Raw genomic sequence first — 25,450 nt, 5'->3', positions numbered from 1 at the left:
TGGCCAACCACTGATGCGGACTAGGAGCAAGGAAGTGCCTGGCCCCAAACGACGCTCACACCCTCGCTTCAAGACTCCCTTACCCGCTGCCGGAATCATTCCACAGTCCTGCAGACGGAAATTCACCAATCTTTAGGGAGGTGGAGCAAAAAAAAAGAGTGGTTGTCCTTTGGCTTGAATGAAATCTGCCATTTCTAGTGACCCCCTCACCTCCCATGGAGTCTTCTAATCGAGTCAGAGGAGTAAGAACCAACATTGCTCAGCATCCGCACCCAACCTACAGAGCAACCAGCACGTCCCAGAGGGAATATGTTACATTTATTTAGAACTAAAATTTCCTCTGTAGTTAAAAAAAGAAGCTGCAATTTCACAATGCTTATTTGATTGCACTGTGCAAATCCAGGCCAGATCTGTACTTGAACTTTCTTCCTCGTATTATTTTTTGCTATGGGTTCGACTTACGACATTGCGATCTGCAGACCCACCCAGTGTCAACAAAAAGTGCTTTTGCAAGCAATGCTGCACTTGCACAAGGAGGATTTGCCAGCAAAGCTGTATCGACATGGGGTTTTTTAGTGCAAAGCTGGCCACAGCTCAAAAACACTCCCCAAGGCACACACAGCCAATTCTGAAAACTACAATAAGGAAGCCATATACTAAAATATAGCAACTTACAATGCACCCTGCTATAATTCAGTACAAAACCCCCAAATTTAAGTTCCATTAGCAATCTTCAAGACTACTTATTAGCAAACGAGAAGCTTGTGTAAAATTAAGAAAGTACAACTATTATAAAGTTCATGGAAAGTTCCGTATTAATTATACCACATAAACCCTTCGTAATTTTATGGGTTTCTTCATGCTCCTTGCACTTTATCCTCCCAAGGGATGCAACATGGCCCATAAAACTTTAAAGCACACAACAGCAAATCACACAGTGAGTCTATGCTCTACCCCTGCTCTCCAAACAATCCCTCCCCCCCCCCCTTTTTTTTTTTCCATTTAACTGGTTCTTAAATCTTCGGAGATCCAGGAGGTGAATTTAGATCTGTAGACCATTTAACTACCACAGTTTGTCAATATAATGTATAATTGGAGAATACAGAAATGGCTGAATGGGTGTTGATCAACTGCTGATTTGCAGACAGTTCTATACTGGAAATAAATATAATGAATCAGCCTATAAAATTACAAACACAAGTTTTATAAACCCATTATTATAAAGTAATAACTTAGGCTTGGCCATCTTCTTAACTACCTTGTAAGAGAGGTAAAAGGTGTTTAAATGTTACAAATCGTCGCCTTCACATTAAACAAACAGCTGAAATCACAATGTCGTTATTAGCTACTGAAATGGAACGGGAGGGTGTCGCGCTGGCCATGGTGCCGCTCACCACACCACCGCTTACGCAGCGGAACCGAGCCCGTACAGTCCAGAAACGGCACCCACACGAACACAGTAAGCGTAGCTACCCGCCGTCATCCAGTCTTTGGTGTAACGCCGTATTAACCCATGCGCCAGTTCCTCCTCGCAAGGAAAATAACGAACGAGTGCCTTCTTTGAGAGAGCTCACTAGGGACTACCGCAGCGCCAAAACATTGGCCTTCCTCTGGAGCTCTGGTTCTCAACCCTGCCGGCTTTTCTGAAACCCTTCCCCTTCTCAAAAAGCTACTCTTCCAACAACTCTCTTTTCTAAAGATGATGTATGAAGACATAGACAGAAATGACAGCCAAGATCTCTAGCTTTAGACAAAAGATTTTTTTTTTTTTTACATATTTGTATTTCCCATGTATTGATTTGGCTCTGCTAGGTCCCGGCCATGGGAGGGGACATGGATTCCCCTTGAAGTTCTACAGTCTTTCACTCTCCGACCTCTGGACACAGATAAAACCAATAAATTCAGCCTGGAGGAATTAAATACAAAGAATTGTCCCCAGTCCAAACATTTGAAGGACTGGCATCCCATTTCTCACAGCTAAACTTTGTTCCTGGCATTTTTAATCAGTAAACAAGCAGCAGTATAAGCAAATCCAACAGCTTCTGGTCTGTTTTCTAGCAATATTTGGACGATTACAGTTGTAAATCTCCTGGCAACAAAAGCAGATTTCTAAATATCAATAGAGGGTGGCTAAGATGAGATAACCAGGTCCGGCTCTGCAGTGTCGCTTTCTCAGCACGGTTCCAGCAGCTACCAGCACCCAGCTTGGACACCGGCCAAGCATCACCGGTCCCGGTCCTCACCCAACTGATGCAGGCAGCCCCAAGGCAGCTGCGGGAGGATGCAAGGGAAGAGGGAACAGCCCAGTCAAAGGTAAAAAACGTGACACGGGAGCAAGAGAGGACAACACACAAACCAGCACGCGTGCAGCTGTGACTGTCGCCCGCGGGGAAAACGGGAGGAACGAGGAAAACCAAAAAGGATGAGAAGGAAATCATAGGAATAGTAGCAGTATCAAGGATGATCAATACAACAATTTTCCTCTAATAAGTTACTGAATCTAGCCTAGTTTCTTGGAATATTTTTGATAAACACTTTGTTGCTATGACAAGCTTTACAAACCATTCCAACACTGTAAGAAATACAAATATAGCTAAAACTCTGCTAGTGCGTATTATCGTCGCTGTTCTCCCCACCAACAACACACTACTCGTAAGTTATTGTATCCTTCTCACATAGCAGAAAGTTTCTTGACACTTTATAACTGAATTCAATTTAAACAACACAGTTATGTAAAACTGCAAACGCTGCGTTTTGGGGAAGAGTTGATAGCACAATTCTTCTGATGAAAGCCTACGTGCTGGTTGAGAAGGTCTGGTTTACACAATTAGCTATTTATTTCCTGTGCTATACATTTATCACTGGGCTCAGCCCTTGGGAGGCTGCTTCACCCACCACCCAAACTGGCTACTCTCTTGCACAGGCTCCTCTTCTCTCCCACCGCGCAGGCCATTCGAAGTACCCTGCTAACCATACCAGAAAGGAGAATTTGGTTACATTCAGATGGTGCACAAAAGTAACTGTTCTAAAAGCCATCTTCAGCAGCACTAAAACAGTGCAGTCACTTCAACTTGTCCTGCAGCTCGTGAGCGTGTTCACGCATGACTTCCACCGTGTTGCTTTTAAATACAAGTGCAACAGAATGATCAGACCGTTGCTCACTGTCGCCAACAATTCATTGGTTCTAGACCTGTCATCAATTCCTTCGTCCCTTGGTCTTCACTAAAATTACATCATCCACTTCAACTGCAATGAAACTAAGGAGGGATGGATATCACTGGTCAAGCCTAGCAAAAATAAACCACCCATTTATAGAGCTGTCAATACTACAAACATTCTCAATGCTACAACAAATTTTCCAGAAGTCCCAAAGTACTGGCTAAGGCTAGTGAAATTGCTTACTCTGAGCCTATACGCTGGCAGCCACCAGCCACGGGTGTTTTGCTTTTTTTTTTTTTTCTTTAAACTATAAACAAGCTCAAGTCTGGAAACCTACCTGGAGAGCTGGAAGGAAGAAACCCAAAACCCTTGAACGGAAGATGCGACAAGAACAGGAGAAGGACACTGAGCTCGCCGTTCCCAGTGACAATGGGAGCTTGCTCCAGCTCACCCAGCACCGCAACTGCCCCTTGGTACGAAGCCGCAGCTCCACCATCGCCCCAGGAAGACAGCAGGGGCTGCATCCCAAAAACTGGGGTTAGGACAGACACCAGCACCTGCAGGCATACTCGCCTTTCAAATCCCACAGAGTTTAAAAGAGGGTAAACACAGCACAGGAAGCCACAGAAGATGAAAACAGGACATGAAGCGAGGGGAAGAAACTCCAAATAAAAAAACTCAGCAAGGTGCAGAAGAGGCAGCCAGGAAACACTGAAGATGCAAGAAGCTGCTGGAAGCACTGCGTTTTAATTAACCGGCGCTGCATTCCACAACGCACTCCACCAGCCTTGCTTCACTCCATGGAAGGGTTTGGTCCTTCTCCCCCCGCCCCGATACCTGTGGTTTATCAAAGCAGAGACAGAAGGGACACTAAAAAAGCAAGGTCATGGTCCAGCTCCCTCTTTTTGAAGGCTCCCCGGACTGAGAGGCAGGGTAGCTACTCCCCCTTCCTCTGATAACATACACCTTTGTATGCAGGTCTTTGAAAAGACTGCATGTTTGAGAAAAAACATTTAAAAATATTAGCAACATAAAGACAGCACCAGGTCTTGAAAGACTGAATTTTTGAAAAAGTTCGTTTTAACCTTACATGTACATCACCCTTTCACTGTTTCCCTATGCAGGAAATTAATTCTGAGTTATAACACCTGTAGGGAACCTTCCTACAGAAGTAGCTTTAAAAACCCACACGAATAAACCAAAAAACATTTGAGCCAAAGCGTTCAGGGAAAATCATCAGCACGAAATGCAGAATTGGATTAAAAAACTAGAGCTTTAAACAAGCCCCATGCCTTACATCAGGAATCTTGCGCATAAAATGGTTGTAATACCAAAAGTACTCAAAAAAATTGACCTCGCGCACATGCGGTTCCTGCTGTTTGGAAAAAGCGAATCGCGTCCACTCTCTGAAACTGTCCTGCTGGATTACAGTCCTCTGCGTGCGTCCAGAAACTGCACCAGAAGGCAGTTCGCTTCTGTTCTGACAACAGAAATTTTGGTAAAATCCTAACTGCTGAAATTCAGCAAAAACTCTGGGGCAACGAGTGTCACCCCCGCCTCCTCACCGTGACAGCCCAGCTTTGCCACGAAGGACAGCAGTACAGGGAGCCCGGCACAAAATCCAACCCATCACGCTCACAACAAGCTCAGGTTTGTGCAAGTAATAAAACGTTATGCAACCCTTCCGCAGGGGAAAGTAAATATTTGCTGTTTAACAACCAAATCCAGCGTGTTTTGCTTTTGGAAGGTGTGTTGCCCAAACAGTCCCTCAGCATTCGGTAACATTCGCAGCTCCGACTTCCCTCCCGGTCAGGCACCCAGCACAGCTGCCGAATGCCCTGCCGCCCTCCTGCCCCGCGCCCTCGCCTCGGTGCGAGCTACGGGCAGAGTGCCCCCTCCCGCCCCTCCCAAACCACCGACCCTGCCTCAGTTAACAGACGCGAAACTCGACGACTGCACATGCCCGAACCTCGCGGGCACGACAGACGGAGCGCCCAGCTCCTGCGCCAGCTGCACAAGCTAAACACACGGGCACCGCTCTGCTTTGAAACCACCCGTGTCACAAACTGTCCATCAGAACAGGCGAAATACAAAGAAAGATGCTCTAGGCACATTCTTTCTATTTTGAACTTTTTTTAAAACTTTCTCTTTTTTTAATTTAAAGACCACCACCCACCCCACACAAGCTCAGAGCCCTCTACAGCTGCCAGGACGGCACCTCCCAGGGCCAGCCCTCCCACCTCAGGTCAGACACACAGAACGCAGCAGAAACCCTCTACCACACGGGCGGCACGAGCTGCTCGGTCATCAAGCCCAACTCCATCCTGCCTGAGGAAACCAGAAAAGAGGGAACTCACCCAAGTCTTCCGAGAGGTGGCAATCTCTCCCGCAGCCAGGGCACGGAGACACCAGCCGCAGTCGAGACCCTCGCCTACAGCCGAGGCTTCCTGCTGCTAGCCGGGCACGAGCAGCCCCGACCGCCGCCTGACAGGGCCGGCCTGCAGAGCCGTCCGTCGCTGCTCACGAGGCTCACTTCTGCTGTCCCACTCGGGGCGGCTGGAGCAGACCGCTCCCCAGCAGAAGCAGTGCCTCCCCGTGCAGCTAACCTGCTAGCTGCCATCTACGTTTGCTTTTTAAATATTAAAAGTAACAACGACCTAAAGCAACTTGGGATCTCTCCTTCAGCAGCTGTACTACTGGTGAAACACTTCTCTTGAATCATGCTTTAAAACGGCTGCCGCTTAAGTTTCTGACAGGCAGAGTTTAAGTTTAAGGAACAAATGGTTTACATCTTGCCTCCTTGAAAATATACCACAGAACTAGGTCAGCGTGGGGAGCTGCTCTGTGCGCTTACTACGCGAACACCACAGGAGCTGGTGCGGAGCCACTGAAGGCTCCTTGCTGCCACCTCAGCCTCGCTGCCCGTGCTCTGCGCAGCTACGGGGCAGAGAACCAGCTACCGACCAGCCACGGGGACGCCGGACTGCAGCAGCGCACGGGCATGCTTACACGCTGAGCACTAAAGTTGCACACAAAAGTGAACGCTGCTGCAGACCCATCTCCTCAGCAAGAGCACGATGGGCCACAAAAATTAGTTACCAATACGAAAAATGATAAAAAAGTTGCGTGAAATAGCAAGCATTAAGGCCAAGCCACCTTTCAAGTCAAGGAGCACTGATCCGCACAGCTCTGTCAAGCCTGGGCCTCACAGGAATGAGCACACCGAACCCGTGCTTTAGGGAGAAAAAACGTCATCGGACGTTGGCACAGAAGCCCGGAAAGAGAATCAAGCCCGAGCGTGCTTTGGTGGCAACACCTTCACCTGCTAAAGAGCCAAAACTTCACAGTCTGAGCTCTAAAGCCCAGACAGGCGCCGATTCGCCTCTCACATCCCTGTTACCCAGTTGGCATCTCACTACTTCGGTGGAGTTAATCATTTACTTCAACGCAAACGAGAAAAGAATGAAGCCTGGCGCTTTCCAGACCACAGGAAAGACGGAACTGATGAATTTGGGAGTATCAAAGAGATTAATAAAAGATGAAGCTGACAACGCTCATAATCACCGCTAAGACTTAAAATCCACATTTCTGCAGAGCCTTCACCGCACTGGGCAAGGCACGGGCAAAGGGCAAACCCGCGGCGGCCGGGCCCACAGCGGCACAAGCGTTGCTGACCGACCAGAGGCAAACGAACGCACCAGAAGCTGGTCCCGGAGCGCCGGGGCGGTGGGCCCGCAGCCCTCCCGAGGGGAGGGGTGGCGGGGCAGAAGCGGGGGTGCGGAGGGAACCCCAGCTCCGGCCGGCAGCACCTCGACGCCCGCCGACAGCCCCACAGCGTCCACCCCGTCCAGGCAGGCGACCAGCCAGCGGCGGGACACGGGCCGCGCACCTCCCGGCGCCGGGAGACGGAGGCCTCAGGCCGGCACCGGCCCCGCCGTTCCAAGCGCGAGGCCCCGCGCTCCCCGGGGGGGATCGGGACGGGCCCAGCGCGGGCGGGGGCCGCAGGACACCCCTCACCTCATCCCCCTTCGGACGCGCGCGCCCCGCTCCCAGTAACTCTGGGCCGCAGTCGGGCGCACCGGGCCCTGCCCCCCCCCCCGAGCCGCCTCGCGGGCCCGGCCCCTCACCCCGCTCACCTCCGGGCCCGCCGCTCCGCCCGCCCCGGCAGCGCCCACCCCCGGCCCGGCCAGCGCGCTGCCCGCCGGCGCGGAGGCCCCGGTGCGGCGGGGCCGCGGAAGAGGCCGCCCCGCTCGTGGCGGGCGCGCGCCCGCGAGGCACGTGCGCCGCCGCGGGGGGTGGGGGGGAAGGGAGGGAGAGGGCGGAGGGGCGGCGCGGCGCGACCCCCGGGCGGCGGCGCGGGCCCAGGCCGTCAGCGGCCAGCGGCCGCCCGGAGCCCCGCGCCGCGCCCTGCGCCGCCCCGCGCCCGCCCCGCGCCGCAGCCTCCATGTTGGCAGCGGGCGGGCACGTGCCGGCGGGCGGCGGGAGGCGTGCCCGTGCCCCGGCCCGGCCGCCGCGGCCCCGGCGCCACGCGGCCTGCCCGTCCGCCGCCCCCCGCCCCGGTCCCGGCCCCGCGGGGGCGCCCGCCGCCAAACTTCGCGCCGCGCGGCCCGGCCCGGCCTCCGCCCCGCGGCGGGGGCAGGGGCTGGGGGGGCGGCGGCGCGGGAGGCCCGGCGCGGCGGCAGCCCGGCGGGGGCAGGCCCGGCGAGGCGCGGAGCGGGAGCCGGCCCGGCCGCGCTCTCACCTTCCGGCTTGTTTTCGGCAGCCATTTCCCCTCCGCGCGCCACATCCTCCTCCGCCTCCTCGCGACCGGGACCCAGGCGCGCGCCGCCTCCTCCCGCTGCCGCCGCCGCTGCCGCCGGGCCGGCCACCCCGCGCGCACGGCGCACACCCCGCGCCGCCCATTGGGGGAGCCGCCGCACTGACACCCGCGGCGGCCAATCGCGGCGGGGGGAGGGCGGGCGTCCGGAGGGGATGGGCGCGATGGACAGCGCGTCTCCCCAATCGGAGCGCGGCAACGCTTCTGTGACACGCGCCCCAGCCACTCAGCAGCGGCGCTGGGAAGATGAGGAGGGCGGGACACGGTGCTTTACTGACGGCCGCAGCGGCCGCTCAGGAAGAGGCGCCGCGCGACTGACGTCCGCCAGAGCCAACCGCGCGGCGGAGGAAGTGGGACGCGCCGATTGACGTACGGCGCCCCCGAAGCCCCCAGCCAACGAGGAGCGCCCTCCGCCAGAGTGACCGCGTGCGGGGCCAATGGGGCGGGCGAGCCGGGCGGCGGCCGGCGCCACCGCCCCCAGCCCTGTCCATTGGTTGCGGGCGGCCCCGGCGGGCGCACGCCCCCTCCGCGCCCTGTAACCCTAAACAAAGACGCCGATTGGCGCGGCGGGCGGCCCAACCGCCAATCCCCGCGCCCGTCCCGCCCGCCCGGCAGGGGCAGCCCCGCGGCCCGGCCCGTCCTCGCCCGCCCGGCAGCCGGGGGAGCGGCGGGCCCGAGCGCTCCCGGAGCCCGGGGAGGCAGCCGGGCGCTCCGCGGGGCCGGGCCGCAGCGGTGACCACGAAGCTGCGCCATGCCCAGGCCCGCCCCGCCGCCGGTCCGAGGTGCGGTCCCGTCCTCGGCGAGCAGGCAGAGGCTCCGGCCGAGGGGTCTCGCCAGCTGGGGGGGGCGGTCCGGGCACGCCGCGGGCGTTGCCGTCCTGTGGCACCTTCGGCGCTGAGCCCGCGTCCCCCGGTGCTCGGCCCGGCCCGCCCGCCCCGCCGGGACGAGGGCACGGCTGCTCTGCCCCGCCCCCAGGGTCGCAGCGCTGTGCCGGTGACCGGCCCCAGCAGTAGCCCCGCCAACGCTGCTGCCCCGTCTCCGCAGAACCAGCGGGGAGCCGCAGCCGTGCAGGCCCTCTCAGGCGAGGATCTGTGACCCGCCCAGGGAGCCCGGCCACCGGCGCCAACGAGGCGCGCGGGGCCCGAGGGAGGCCGGCAGGTCACCCGGGAGCGGGGCTGACGCTCTGCGAGAAGGGCGAGGGTTTGCCGCTGTGCGGAGCCCTCGCAAGACAGCGCGGCCCTGGGGGTGGGGATGCCGAAGGGCATTTGCCAGGCGGAGTCTCCCAAAAAACCAAGCACATTGCTCTGTCCTAGACATGGCAGGTGCCTCGGAAGGGTGATGTATTGCTTGCCTGGCCGAGTCTCCTCCCCATCTCCGTCAAAGCGGGAAGAGTACTGGCACTTCTGCCTTCTCAAGCAGAGCCCCGTGTAACTGGACCACCTCTAATGCCTGCACAATGCCAACGAAGGCTGAAACGGTTGTTTCCTTTGATGTGTGTGACTAAACACCCAAAAAGGATATTTTCCCTTAGATCCTCAATGAGAGTGGGACTTCTTTAAAGAGACCGGTTGGCTCTCTGGTTTTGCTAAGGACCGAAGCCATTTCCGAGCCAAGACGAAAGAGGAGTATGGTGTGATGGGTCTCTTCTAAGACAGAAGAAAGGAAAATTCCTCTTTCCTATTTTCAGTGGCTGCTAATCTCATGGAGCGTGAAAGGCACATTGATGAAAAGACTCTAGAATGACAGGCTCACTCCCGACGGTCCTAAAGCTAATCTAGTATACTCTGTCCTCTAAATACACACAAATATTAATGCAGCTACAGGATCCGCAAACATAATTGTTCCCTTCGGCTGTTCAAGATATGCTGGAAACTTTTCTAGTTGCCACGCTGGCAAAGAGCTGTCATCTTCTTGACGAGTTCCAGGGAATTTAATGTCCCTCCTCAGATATCCTTCCAAGCTGAGCCAAGCACTTAGCAGAGCCATGAGGCAGCCATAGAGTTGGTGCTCCTCACAGTTCGTACTATGGCAAAACCAGAATACTAGACTAAAGTAGGGACCCTTCTGCAGTGAAGAGATGGAAGTTCATTTCCTGATGCAAGTATCAGATGTTCAGGTGACATCTCGCCAAGACTCGGAGAGCAAGCCCACCTTGAGCTCATCCCCAGCGCTCCACAGGGAGGAGCAGGGGCCAGTGTCTACCCGCTGCAGACAGACCTGCCTTGCTATCTCTTCCTCAGCAAGAAACAGACACCTGGATCAGCCGAGAAGCATAGCCTGCAGTGCCTTCAGAGTGCCAGTCCTCTCCACTGACTCTCTTCTCTGAACTAGCTTACCTCCTGGCATGCTGCTCTCCTGCCCCAGATTAAGGTCAGGCTGGTATTCAGAAGGGGCTCAAGTTTCCACTTTGGACATTCAGGCAAGACTACGCAACGAAAAGGAGATGGGAGAAATGGTATAGCTAACGCCTCTCCTTTGAGTTACACAGATTCTCACTCTACCACCAAATACAATGATGTCCGAGAGCGATTTGGTTTTGCAGACACCAGTGCTCGTGGCTGAAACGTGAGCAGGAACCCAGGCGGCTCCCAAGTACGCAGACAGCAACCATTGCCACAAACAGTCTTTCCATTCTTTTCAGGGAGATGAGCACAAGCATTTATTTCAGTCATAGCCCTCGCTGCATTATTCACTTACATACTTCTGAGAACAAATAACCATAAGGTACTCCGCATGGGGTTAGACCTTGACATCACCCAGACACATCATTAAATGCAAAATCAGCTACATGTGTGCACAAGAGTGTCCATCTCTTTCTTCCCTCCAAAGCTCAAGTAGTTCCTTATGTGCTTCTGTGGCTCATTAGGGTAATGAAGTCCATGTGGTCTGACTGACAAGGTTGTTTAGGACACCAGCTGCCTTGCCTCACCCCTTGCAGTCCGGGGAAGGAGGAACTTCCACTGAACCGGCTGGCAAGAGCTCCACTTCCAGAACTAACACAACCTACCTCAGCTCTACACTAGCATGTAACCTGCTCTATGAAGTGTCTTCAGGAGCACTGTCTGGCTTCCTAGATCCTTCCTGGTCTGTAAAGACAGTGAGAATTTGTGTGGATGAGGACAAATAAGACATTTTTAAGGGGTCACCGAAATAGTGTATGAACTCTGCTACATGTGGCTAATGAGTTCATTCTCTTCCTCAGCATAAGCTTTTCTACCAGGAGAAAAAAAAAACACCTAATAAACTGAATCTTATATACCTAAAATCATACATAATTTTAACAGCAGCATATAGGTTATTACAGCAATGTGATCTATGTATTATTACGGATGCTATTTGAACATGCATTTTTCATCAAGCATGCCAGAAAAGTCCCAAATATTTTCATTTAATTCCTTGTGCAATAAAATGATAAGAAGGAAGCCATTTGAATTGAAGTGCTGCTGGTATCTTTCAAGTTTCCCAGCTCCCTACTGTTTAAAAATCAAAGGTCTAATCGCTATGAAGGCACAGAGGTACTGAACTGCAAAAGATTCTGGGCATGTATGGTATAGGATAAACTGACTTGGTCTTACCTTTCTGGGAGCACAAACACAGAGCTACCTCCAGGTGATAAGCAGCAAGAGTAGATGTGCAGGAGTTTTTGCAGTCTGAATCATGAATAATTTTTAACAGAATACTGATAAAAGCTGCTGCTATTCTGACGTGCGGTGTTTGGGGTTTTTTTGTTAAGAGGAAGGTGAAATACTAAGTTCTTTAAAAAAATCTTCATTGTCATTCCATGGCAGATGTGGGTCTGGCTTGGTTAATTGGGTTAATGGGATGGTTTGGCATGCTTAGTTATATGCAGAAGTAAAAGTGTAAAGAATACATTCAAATATCCTGCTATGGATATTCAGCAAATTATACATCCACCGTTGCTATGGCAAGCATCAAAAAGCACAACAATTCAAGACAGTTTTAATAGCTATAACGACAATGTTGGAACCCCATTTCTTTTGAATTGTTTGCACAAAGTTACTCCATGATTTAGAAGCAAGAAATGCCAAGTGTTTTTACAAAAACACTCTTAAAAGTGTGAACAGAGATGCTTAAAAAAAACCCCTCACAATGATAGAAATGCAATGGTTTTGCCCTTGCCTCTCTCCACTTACAGAATCAAAAGCTGTTCCTCCTAGGAATAAGCCCAAGACTTAACCAAGTCAATGTGTATGTATCAATCCGCTGTTACTTCACAATACTTCACTGCATTTGTGAAGTATAATTGCCAATTCCCAAGTTCATCAAAACCAGGTAAACATCCCAAACCATGCATTTCTTCAGAAAGGTTCTCCAGAGAAGTGTACTCTGTTTATGGCTCTGCCATCCAAATAACTTGTCCAAAATGATCTGCTGAAGTTGAAGCAGAATATGCATTACCAGGAACTAAAGATACTGGGTTCCACTCGGAATGGATGAAACTGCGTACTATCATAGCAGGAGGCCAAACTCAGTCCTCTTCCACGTTCTGGGGTTTGGATACATTCTTCTCCCCATTCCTTCTGCAATTCTGAGCCCCTTTATTTCCCTCAGAAATACAAAAACTACATTCAAATGATATCTAGTAACACTGTTGGCTGTAGGCAATTTACACCAGACTAAACTGAAGCCTGCCTCCAGAGCCTGAGCCATTTGAATGGACCCTGGAGGAAAGATGTTTTTGCTGTGCAAAGCCTCATAAAGGTCTTGTATTTAAGTCAGTAGCCTCAGCACTAAACACAGTATTTACCTGATCAACCAAGAACAAGGGCAGAAATGCTTTGTTCCTCTACACTGGCACCAACTCCAGAAGGGAATTAAGCGGCTGCCTGAGGGGGATGCGATGCTGGACCCCCATTTATTCTGGCACAACTTCAAACAGTTTCAGAACTGACTTACATGGGTGCCAACCTCCAGCACTTTCCTGCAGCCAGCAATGTCAGAGGAGAACGCCTGCCACGCCATGCACTGCGGCACACTGCTTCTGCCACAAGCCCTGTTGCGCCTCCCTCTGCAGTCCTTCATCCTTTACTTCCCTAAGAGAACAGGCCAGGTTCTGTCTTTGGTTCATGCTCCAAGCACCCTGGTGGCACTAACAAAATAACAATTATTTTGCTCTAATATACACCCATAAGCCAGTTAGAGGAGAAAAAAACCTGAAATATGAGGTAAATTAAAACTTCCAACTAAGAGGATTTACCAGTAAGTCACCATAAAATTCAGATAATTTATTTTTTCAATTCTGCAGCAACTTTCTCCAATTCATTTGGCTTAGCTATTAGAAATTATGTCTCAAAAATTAAAGAAAATGTCTATTGACCATTATATCAAATTCTAATTTTAGCCAGAAAAAAAGAATAATTAGGCTATGATTTACTCTGGTAGTCAATTTACATTAACAATTCCCCCCCTCCCTGTTTATGTAATTCTGGCAAAGTCAAATAATATATACAATCCTCTTATATGCTGGGCTAGATTTAGTAAAGACAATTTCCTACAGTATATTCAGGACATTTCTCTTTGCTTTCTGTTATAATGAGACAATTAAGTTATTTAAAGAAGGTAATATGATTGTCATCCATGATAGCCTCAGTTATAATTTTAGTACAGTCTTCAATGAGGTACATGAAAGTTTTTGTTGTTGTTGTTTTTTTTTTTTTTTTTTTTTTTTTAAGCTGTCATCATCCTGTAACAAGCTGTATAGCCAGGCTGCTGCTCTCTGGGAATTTTTTGCCCCACATCCTAACCCCTCTCCCCTGCTAGTAACAAAACTGCACTCAGTACCTAAGAAGCAAGAAGAAAGTATAAATCCTACAAACAATCAGTATCGCAGCACTGTGGTACGCAATGTTGGTACACAACTGGCTCCGTTCCGGGCAGTGGACGCACAGCTCCCAGCTCAGGACTGGTCAGGAAGCGCTGCCTGACAAAGGTGGCAGTGCCAGCTCATCAAATCCCAGCCAACAGCTGGCACAGAAATCCACACAGTAACCAATATTACTTGAGGAAAAGGTCATTTTCCATAATTCTCATTTTCCCCTCAACATGTACAAGATAGCTGAATCTTCAGGTTAGTTTGGTATTAGATCTCTAGCAATACTTGCAGCAAATAATAACAGGAAAGTATATTTAAATCTAAGATCCCTAAAGGTATGCTCCTAAATTTGTTCCTACTTTTAAACAAATATCCTTTCCAGGATGCTTAACGCATCTGAAATTGGACTGCTGTCCGTGTTAACTGAATAAATACAGATTTAGGAGTGAAACTTGTCACCAAGGTATGAAAATGTCAGCCTCAGGCACTGAAAAGAGAAGAATGAGTAATGTAAGATGACGATGGAAGAACAAAGGGAGAACCAAGGGAAGAGTAACTGATGATGGTAACAGAGGCCACGTAGATCCAGGAACTGGAGGCCAGAGGCAAAATCAAATTTAACTGAGTCACTCTGCTCCCAAGGAACTTCTGATGACAGCACCACTCGGGCTCTGTTCTTTGCTCAGAAACTTCTCCTGGAGTGACCAAAGCAAGGCTTCATTCGTACACTCCTGTCATCTGTTCTATGCATGCGTTACGTGGAAGCGTGATTAACAAACAAGAGAGCACTCACGCTTTCAAGTAAAAAGCATTATTGTCGAAATCACCATCTCAGGTCTTTAAAGGACTCCACCACTACTGGATTCTGCCATGCTGTAAATTCACAGTGAGAAGGAACTTCCCTGAATTTTCATTATTATTTAGGAATAGATAAACCAAATGGAAGTATAATTCCAGTGTCACAAACCAGAATCGACTGTGATTTGCTTACAGTGGTATTATGGCAGCGCAGCTACTCGAGTTATCTCTCGGGTGTCTGTCTGGTGCCTTCTTACACAAAACCTTTCTTCGCTGTCATCGAGGACATGCCGTAGTTCTTACAAACAAAAATGATTGTTTTAATATTTTCTCATTAGTTTTAGCTCTAGAGCAGAGTTTTCTTTCTAGATTTGCCTAAACCTTGCCTAACCACTAAACCAATTCTTTCCCATATGAGCCACAAGAGTTGTACAGAATGAGAAATATATACAAACAGTATATGCAGAAAATACGCAGAAATAGTTAGTCTTTACTTAGATGGTTTCATTTGCGAGTTCTGGATTTTTACCTGAACTTACTCCCCTGAAAGACTGGAACAGTTATACTTTTTTTTCCTTGAGTCAATCAGTACTCTCAGTAGCAGAGTGAAAATTACGAAGTAAAGCAGTAAAGAGTGCAGAAGAACCCTATTATTCAACCACAATACAATTTGATGCTGATCTTCAGTTGCTAAGACAGGCAGGTGAATTTATAGAACCCAGAGCATTAACTACGAAGTATTTCAGCCTGGGACAGCATGAAGGTAAAACCAGGAACGTGATCCTGTCAGAACTGCAGAACCGTGGGCAAGGGCAGAATATGCCTACACAGATTACCCTTTTTATTGAACTACAACTTGAAAAAGGTCCTTATGAAGTGTCACTTTCCATGTTAAGTGATACACATTCTCTTTTTTGGACAATGTGAGTCTATATTTAATGTTTATCTACAGGGCTATTTCTGCTAGGGAAACAATGCACAATATCTTCCAAAAACACAAGTTGTATAACCTCATCTGAGTATTTACGTTAAATCCACCACCTTCTCTTCATCCATGCTTATGTTTACAAAGAGCCTGTCATGCTCACCTTAAAATTTGCTCCAAATGACCACAACTTTGTCATTCTCATGGTGCTGAAAAGACATCACCATGCAACACCAAGCAACACTATAGCACTGACCAAGGATTAGATACGTACTACCAACTCGCCTATAGTAACCACAAAATGCAGCTTAAAAGAACTTCCACTGACTCCTCAGAGTGAGTGATGCACTCAAAATTAGCAGCAAAAGAATTATGCATAAAATTATTAATTCTTTTTAGTCGATAAGAGAACCATTAATATTGGAAATAGCTTTTATATTTGCAATGATGTCTTTCAACTTCCACCTCCGATTAAACAGTAAAACCTGTGACCCAGTGTTGCACAATATCAATTTTTATAACACCTCTTCCTGCTTAAAAAAAAAGTATATTAATAATAACATACAAACTAGAAATTAATCCTTCTGTAGCATTACCGATTGATCAAAATTAACTAGAAGCTCAAAAAGTAAACAGATCTTAGTTGCAGAAATCAGTACGGGATCAATAGAAGTCGGCTGTCACCTGGATAACAAGCCTGCAGAGCACATTTCAGAAACAGATCCGCAAAGTCTGCCTGTGAATTTAAGTGCCAATGAGGAGTATTATCCGAGAGCTGCACTTACACTTCTGGTATTCTCAGCATTAAGCCCTTACAGTTAAAGTCTGGGGGATGAAATTATGTCCCTACCTCAGGCACCCATCGCAATACACACAATTACGTTTTGCATGAACAAGACAAAGATGTAAGTGCCAGTAATCGAATCGGCTCACTGTAACAGCCAGTGTTATGGGACACAAGCACATCAGCACAGAGGTTGGCAGTTACACAGACTAACCACAAAGTTTCAAGTATAAAATAAAAAAGAACGTAAAGGCTTGCTTTTAACAAATGGCTTATGATGATCTTGGAATTTTGCAAATATAGTATTTCCCATCTCACTTGGCCACTTGTTTGCTCAGAAAACATTGCTTCCTTTCTTGTACCATTTAAGACATGAGAGGCCAAAGACCTCTGTGTATGTATCGTCATTACTGGGAAGCTGGCATTGCACATGGAATCACACACAGCTCGGTCCTGCTCCCTTCCTCACATCAGATACACTCACTCTCATTCAGGGAGGTGCAGAAATGCTAAGGCTCCTCATGCCAGCAATACATGAACGTGTGGTTTACACCTCTCTCACACTGAGATTTAAACCTCTCACATCTGACAAGTGTAAATCCAGCTGACTGGATACCCAGGAAGAATAAGCATGGGGCAGAAGGACCCGCTTCAAGTTCAAGGCAGGTCAGTAGCAGTTACAGGAAGGGGACTACTCGGAGTCATGCCCTGGGCACACAAAGCTATCTTCCCAGAGCAAGGACCGTGCCTCAGGCATGCTCTGAATGCAAGTGTTTTCAGACACTGGACTCAAGCTGCCCTTTCCCTCGGTAAGCAGCCTTTTCTCTGCTAGGTGGACCATGCAGACGAGGACTCTCAACCTGCCAAAATCAGTACACACGTGTCAGATAGGCTGCTCTTAGAAGACAGGGCAAGCAGCACCTGTCAGCCTGTTCCTCTAACAGTGACAACTACAGAGTAGTGCTAATGCTTCACAAGCAGCCCAGAACAGGCTGCGTGGCTTGCTTATGGACAGGGAGAGGCTTACACAATTAAACCGAGATGGTTTTAGTCGCATGTAACTTACCTGGAAACAACCTACGCAAACTGCACACTGTGGAAGGCCTGTTGAAAACATCAAGTAGAAGCCACTTCACCATCAAAGACTTCGACACAGACCGAGAAAGACAGAGCTCCCTCCACTGCGGAGAGTCTACACCACCTCTGCGCCTGAACGGCCAGTGCTTTGGGCCACGTGGCATGCTGACAAGCACTGCAAGTCTCTTTCATTTCAAGAAAATGCATAACTTTACTCCAAGTCTCTACCTTGGAGTCACGCAGATAGCATATTTGACTTACTATATAGGGCAAACACTAAAATGCACAAAAGAAAGGTTACACTGCTGTACAGACAGATCCCAAAGCGTTCACTTCTTTGGGAAAATAAGGCACACGACAGCCTCGTGCTTAGTGAACTATACTCTCAGAACCACTGCATCTCAATCAATGACAGTTTTTCTCCCTGAGGGATTTTCTTACACAGTGGCCAGGTAGGTACTTCCAGAAAGAATAAGTCTTCTACAGGCAACAATGACTAAGAAATGCTGAAAACACTGTTCATCTTTCACCAGGAATAACTGGTGTGATGGCATTCAAAGAAAAATATCCCAGATCACGATGGGGACTTCTTAGCATTTTCCTCCTTGTGCACTGACTGTACAAACGCCCTTATTTATTCAACTATTATAAACAACTCATTAGCCACACTAATCCCATAAAGCAAGTGGTGCATTAGTGGTAGGGATCCGCCATCTACTATAGGAAATGCTACACTGCCTGTCTCTAAAAATACCTTATTTATTTTATGCCAGTCCGTTGCCAGCTTCTATGCAAAAAGGGCAAATTCTTACTTAGTAAGAGAATGGTTGTAAGCAGACAAGTCATGTGGCAGATATTAATATACTCATGAGAATTTCCACAGAATGAAAATTTCAACTGATTTTCTTAGTAGTGATACTGAAAGTTTACCTGCACAAGAGGTGCTTGTATGGTTCATAGCAAGTTTGTCAAAAACAAGTATCTGGATTAAAACACCCAAAGCTGCAGTGAAAGGTTGTCCATGGCTCATCTGAAGAACTAATCTGTACTAGTCAAAAATGTCAACAGTTTCTCAGGGGGGAAAAAAACAAAACAAAACCAAAAAAACCCCACAAAGCCAGAAAGCCTTGGAGTTCTACCTTCTAATAGCAACAACTGTACCAACAGCCACTGATAGGCGATATGGTCTTACTAAAATGCACTGATGGGTCCATGAAATATCCTATGCCAAATGAAGTATTCCAAAGATGGAAGAATTCTAACTGCATCTCCTCCAACTGCCTTGCCTCTAACATTGAGGGCAAGATCTTCAAATACAATGACTAAGCAATTTTTTCTGACAAACCATTTACAGAAAAGGAGTAATACTGAACCTTAAGATCAAAGCATACAAGCAAGTGATTCACCTTCCTTTCTTGTATGCTCGCAAGACATAGGCTAAACACAAACACAACATTAGGTGTTTTGAAAAGCTCCACCTGCGTTTGAGTAAGAGAACTTGCATCAAGTGGTAAGGTGAGGTTACACAACCCTGAACAACTGGATGCGACTCGCTCTTAGATAAGAGTCCTCCTTTACTAGCTCGAGACCTTTGTCTATCAGATCGTGTCAGGAAATGACTAACAGCACACCATCTCCCACTGCTGCCACCTCTCACCGACTCCAGCAAGCTAAAGCATTAGCAGGACAGCAAGCAAAACAGAATACGTATTTCCCAGTGCTCCCCTGCAATTCAAAACCTGAATGGTGACAAGACTGAGGGGAAACAAACAAAACCAAAAAACACAAGCTAGACTAGTAGGCAACTGTCTATCCTCAGGGTCATATAAAGTGCCACGTGCTGGAAAAAAGAAGAAACAGCAAGGAGCTGGCAACATGCAAAGCACAACGCCCGCAGAAACAATTATGCTGGTGCCAAATCTGGTCCTATCTGAGCTTTCCAGCCACTGCTGAGTTGACAGCACGTGCTGCGATGCCGGAGCTGGCAGTGGTGATGCTGAGCACAGCTAGTGGCCACTAGTCACCTTAAAGCAGTAGCACCAGGAGCTGTTTAGTGGCATGAAGAGTAAAATAACAAGTATATAGTGCTTTTTATCGAAACCACAGCAAATACTGGAAAACAACTCCCCGTTCGCTGTTTTGCCCAGCCTGCGGTGACACCAGACTTGCAGGGTGCTGCAGGCCACCACCACGCCGTGCTGGCTGGGCTCCAAGGCCCCAGACAGCGAGCAGGAGGAACAGGGAACAGGTACACATCCTGGCTCTGGGGAACCAGCACAACCATAAGGACGCAGCTCCTTGCCAACACTGACTGTACTTCAATTTTAGCAGACTTACAGCTTTCCAGATTGATGATGAGAAATTTCGAAACTCAGAGAGCGTAACAGATTTACATCCCAGTCTATAGAAATAGCTGAATAATACACCAAGAGCCTTAACACAGACATATGCAGAAAAAGAACGAAAAAAACTATCGCATCTCTCAAAATATGGACTGACAACAGAAATGTGCTAATTACTATCTTAAGCATGCATGAATTCTCAACTCTGATGTTATTAAAAATAATTTAATCATATATTTTAACTATTATGATAGCTTATGCACGCTATGGTCATCTCAAAAAAACAATCTGTATTTCATTTATTTATATAGTATTTCACACATGGTTATACTTCGCAAATGACATCGCACAAATTACTACTTTTTCACCAATAGTTTAATCTGGTGGTGTTGTTTAATCTGGTGTTGTTCCTCCCCTGTGACATCATGTGGCATAAACATAATAAGGATTTTAGGACATCCTGTAGCATCCAGAGCAGCTCCTTATCATGGCAACAATGGGAAAGTATTTCACTAGACAGAGGCAAAATTAAACTTTAGAATTGGGCCCAAATAATACTCTCACTGACAAAGCAGAAGTTACTGACTTCTCAGAGAACTATTCTACTAGAGGTAAACGGGAGGCTTGTTTTGGAGAGAGAAGACCTGGTAAAGAACAAGGGTTCCCACCAACACTGCATGAAATCCAGAGGGTTGCCCACGGAAAATAGTATCTAAGTAATTCCTGTCTGTTTCTCACCTTCAAAGCGTAAAAGGTTGGCTTTCTGGCAAGCTCTGTATGTTCTGAAAACAGCTTCTGACAGACAAAAGTGATGCCCTAACGCAGAGCTCCGTCCCCATGACAGGCTCTTTACGCACATGGCTGAGAGGATCCAAACACACCAAGAGCGCTGGTTTAAGCTATACTGCTACAGGAAACGCATGTTAGTGGGAAACAACGAGGTGCCAAAGGTCAACAGAAAGCCAGCATCTCCCTTCCCAGACATCCACTGCAATACGGAATTATGGATCTTTCACAAAATTTCCTAGCAGTGTGAAGCCTGAAGAAATCGCTCCTGACACTGTCAAAACTGCACTAACGATCTTCAGGAAAGGCTGTGGTGTTAGCACATTCAAAAGCCTTAACACTGCCCAGCACAATGCTCTGTGTGACAGACCACGTCTTGACCAGAAACAGTTTAAGCACATGAAAAATACAACTGGCACCAACACCTAAACTATAGCAAATTCCTCCCTGATGGCTGTTTTGGAAACGACACTCCCAGCAGAATACAACTGTTATCTGTATATATATATATATATATACACACTATATATATATATATATATACACACAATCTCAACCATTCACACCTTGCTCTGCTGCTTCTACTGTCAAGATCTTCTGCTTGCCACAGACATGCCCTTCTGTCCCATATACTTGCTGCCAGAAAGAGCCGAGAGGCTGAGAGCAGAGGGCAACACACAGATAATTACTACAAACCTGGAACATTTTCAAGGAGAATGTTTGCTTTTGACTTTTGGGGATTAAAGCCGGTCTCCCATAAACAAGCATGAAAATATCCCAAGGAGAGCTACGCTACTAATGAAGATTTTCTTGCTTCTTGTCCGTTGCTTCAGCCACTTCTGCTGCCATTGGATGAGCATAAGGAAGGCCTTCCTATTACCTGGCTCTCTGCAGGTGTGATTAAATCTGCCTCTTGCTCCCCAAAGTCCCCAGGTGGACTATCATACCTCAGTTAGAGAGAATTTCTCAGAATGAAAGAGCCAGTAAGAAGCGATTCCTTTGGGCATCGCAACAGCATTAACACAAAACACAGTAAAAAGCATCAGAGTAGCAGAAAGCAATTTAGTCCTCATGGAGGCAACTTGTTTGCAATGCATTCCAAACATTTTAACCGTGTGTATCTGCCTGGGTTTAAGTCAGAAGACGGCACAGGCAACAGCTGCACTGAACCATCACCACAGGAGAACAGCACTGGCTGCAAATTAACTGGTTGAGTTCATCTCTTATTACTCTTTTTGTTCTCTTCACAAAGCATGGCAGCAGACAACCGGGTATGATTGCAACACTAATTTGGCAGCGTGAGCTGCAAGTCAGGATGAGACGGCTGCTGAACCTGCAAGCATGTGCATGCAAGGACACGTTTGAAAGTACGAGCCTGGCAGTGGTTTCAGGTACAGAATGATGCAGCTTTGGGGAAGACCTAAGCAAAGAGTAGGTCAGAAGTGAAAGGCGTCACTGGGACTTCATGCAAAATGGAGGAGGAGGGAATTCAGAGAACCCAGCCACGGTTTGAGGGGGTGCACCATTTGCCTCATGGGGGAAGGTACCACATGAAGTCCCGCAGGCTCCAAAATGCACTCAATTAGCTGTTCCTTTTACCTTTTTGTTCTACCCAGCATTTCTTCAAGAGCACTGTCATCTCTGGCTTTGGCATCCTACTCATCATCTATGAATTCATGTTGCCGTTTCCTCCCTGAAAGGAAAAAGTCCCATAGTCAGTCATTTGCTACACAGAGGAAAGGACAAATTTGACAGAGTGTTTTTGCCGCTGTTCAAGTTCAAAGACCATTGCTCCTTGAGCAGACAGTATTCTGTTGCAAGTTGTGTTCTCTGCTGCGGTGTCATTCATCCAAAATCAATCAGCCTGTGTTGACTCTAGAAACTTACCCCAAATTTACCTGTAAGCAGCTGAAAAGCTGTCAGTATCTCAGACCTGCCTGGAAAGAAAGAGCAGGGCAGTGACTCACCCGGAGTAAAAAAATTCCCAGCAACAACAAGAGAGACTTGTGCCAAGCAAATTTCTTTATTTTATTTTACAGCATTCTGAAAGTGTTCATCTATACGAAAAAGAAGCAATACAACACTGAGAAAGCATGCTTAACATTAGGGAAGCCCTCATTTCCTATCACACGAGCCAAATTAAAAATAAAACTAAACACAAGTGTACAAAGCGGAGACAAAAAAAAAATCAATTTTCTCAAAGAGATAGCATGCGGGACTCCCACAGGGGCTGGCAAATTCTGGAAGAGAGAAAGAGGTTATATTTTATGGGAAGAGATTCAATAACCATTCTTTCCCCATAAAGCTAGTGATGGAGGATTGTCACTGCTCCATAGACACACTGTGCACATTTCAGGACAACAGTAACAGAAAATCAGTATCATCTTTTATATGTGAAAAGACATTATCTCTACAGACTCCTAATACTAACAAATGGGACCAAAGAAGACCTTTACTAAAATTTAGTAGTCAGCATTAATCTGGCTGATGAGAGGGGTAGTATGCTAGCCTACCTTGGATTTTTTTTTTTTTTTTTTTTTAAAGAAATAACTCTGCTCGGAGCTTCACCCTCCACTGAAGCCAAAGAGCCCCCAGATGACACTACATTAAAAGTCTAACAATGTTGAACCCTGGTGCTGTCGCTCGAAAGCCCCATCGGCATACATTTCCTCTCTGGCTGATGGCTGTAATCATTAGGAGGCAGGAGCTTTATCAGGTGGTAATTTGACAGCTTTGACAAGCTCAGCTGAATTTATGGCACTTTCTAGTTTTTCCCTCCATTGAGCTGAGATGGAACTAAAGTTAATATTAGCAAAAACACTTTGTGCAGGGGCAATTTTCCAGCGATGACTACATGATTCCAGTTACTAAGAAAATCTGCTAAACAAGGCCTCCTTGGATTCACTTGCCACTCTCACCAGACTAGGGAAGATGGTTCCTCACCCAGCCCGCTAGCTTAGATGAAAGACTCAGTAGATGGAAGGTATTTCTCTGGCTCTAAAGGAGCAGAAGTGAAACAATTCTGGAACACCTCTGCACCTTGTACAGTCACTAACATACCAGAGAGATACAAGCACCTTTAGCTTAAAAAAAATAGCTTTTAGCTCCAAACTCAATTTTCCAGCCAGACACCTTCACGTTCTGCTGCCCCCTTTTTCACGACACAGGACTGTTCACTGGTGCCTAGGCTCAGAACCGCTGGCACTTCAGACCCTTCCAACGCATCCAGACAGACTGCGCAAGCCTCCTGACTGGCCCTCCTGAAAACCCTCTCAAGCACATTCTGCAACCCACTGCTCGACACTTTAAGCTAGGAACGGTGATGTTCTGGATCCTTACGCTCAGCTCCTTTTCTGGGTGCAGGCTCAATGTCTTTTTAATAGAGCACATAGTTTCTTTTCTGTCTATAAAAATCTAGGACATCAAAGCTCAGAAAAAAAAAAAAAGTTTCTTATATTTCCATGGATCATATGGTCCACTCTGAGATGGAATCCAACCAACTGCATCTGAAGGAGGAGAGGTACCAGTAGATTGTGACCTCTGGAAGACACCAGAGCTGTATCAGGACAGTAGTAAGGCTACTCACAGTTTACAAAAGGAGCATGCCACACACACTGAAGCAGAAGCTGCAGTGTCACGTGTCTGACAGCACACAGTCAGGCTAAACCCAGGATCTGATTCCTGCAGTCTGCTTCTCTCATCACTAAGATCACACACCACACAGCACCATGATGCTTTCTTGTGCAGTGTGAGGAAGCTGCGAGTAGTGATGCTGGCAAGAGGAACGCTGCACCCTGAATCAAAACTTGGCAAGTCAGTAAAGCACAAACAAGTACTTTTTTTCTTTCTTCCCCGCATCCACACAAAAATTGCTTTTTGCCATATATGTTACATTTCCGCTGTTAACAATTTAGGGTTTTAAAGAGCTATCTCTACATGCTTAGAAAGCACAGTTCATATTTAGCTCCCTAAAGTCGTATTTCTCTCTTCCTATATTTCCCCGCCAAGATGTGACATCTGTGGACTTTTCCCAAAAAATTCCCCTGATCATCTGTGATGCATGCAAAAAAGCAGCCAGAGCTGGCAACGAGCAGCTGTGTCTTTTAGGGAAGTGTTGGATCAATCTGGTAAGGGCAAGGATTCCCAGTAACTCTGCCACCAACATCCCCGAGGATCGCACAACTCCCAGATCACGTTAGAAAAAGAACACAATTACCACAGGACAAAAATCCATGGGAAACAGCATTACCACGGCAACTGACATCCTCAGAACTCGAGCCTCCTTTGCATTTTTGCACAGACTCAATGACTGCTAAACTACGTGGAAAAAAATTAGTCTAGCAGGCTCATTCAGGAAAAGCATGCTGCCAGGTGATTCCCTGTACAACAGACCCATTCCTACATGGTTTCTCAGAAAGTGAGCCTTTGTGGATCTCTTGTTCCAAGCACTGCATCTCCTTACTATGAGCACAGAGGAACTTCTAAAAAACAACCAACACCTCCTTGTTAACCACCCTTAGACCAGAAAAAAACTTACTAGATATTAAAACATCCTAGTTCTCCAACAAAAGTTACATGAAGATAAAATCCAAAACAGATTAGCTGAGCTTTGGAATGGGAAAACACAGTTTCAGCTTCACACTAGGCCGTGTTCGTGTTAACGAGTGGTCTTTCCAAAGCTCCTCTCTGAGAACACCAATACTCCAAAATCTCTCCAGCATCCCCTACACAAACATCAGATCCAGTCACTGGGGAACACCCAACCATGAGCAGGAAAGGCCTTGGATTTCTTCCTGGTTGCCTTATTTCAGCGATAAGACAACAAACACTCAGTCTGTCCACTAATACACTCTACAATGAGGCACAGGCTAAAGCACAGATTGGGAAACCCTCCTGCTAAAAATGCTGTCTGGTCCCCACACTTTCGGGG

At 47.7% G+C, this 25,450-nt stretch overlaps 1 protein-coding gene across 6 annotated transcripts in view; it reads right to left on the bottom strand.

Annotated features, from left to right (window-relative positions):
- Positions 1-25,450, bottom strand: part of CAMTA1 (calmodulin binding transcription activator 1) — a 310,966-nt gene that overhangs the window by 284,700 nt on the left and 816 nt on the right. For 5 of the 6 annotated variants that reach the window (XM_075437588.1, XM_075437589.1, XM_075437593.1 and 2 more), the window contains exon 2: positions 22,120-22,213. In XM_075437588.1, the coding sequence (XP_075293703.1) occupies positions 22,120-22,186 (67 nt within the window). In that variant the 5' untranslated portion in view covers positions 22,187-22,213. Of the gene's footprint in view, positions 1-7,900; positions 8,029-22,119; positions 22,214-25,450 lie in introns of those variants that run through there. The other variant, XM_075437592.1, reaches the window with a different exon arrangement.

This window comes from Opisthocomus hoazin, chromosome 16, assembly GCF_030867145.1.
Source record: "Opisthocomus hoazin isolate bOpiHoa1 chromosome 16, bOpiHoa1.hap1, whole genome shotgun sequence".
NCBI classification, from domain to species: domain Eukaryota; kingdom Metazoa; phylum Chordata; class Aves; order Opisthocomiformes; family Opisthocomidae; genus Opisthocomus; species Opisthocomus hoazin.
The sequence above is the reverse complement of the archived record's forward strand: the minus strand, read 5'-3'. Positions and strand labels throughout refer to the sequence as shown.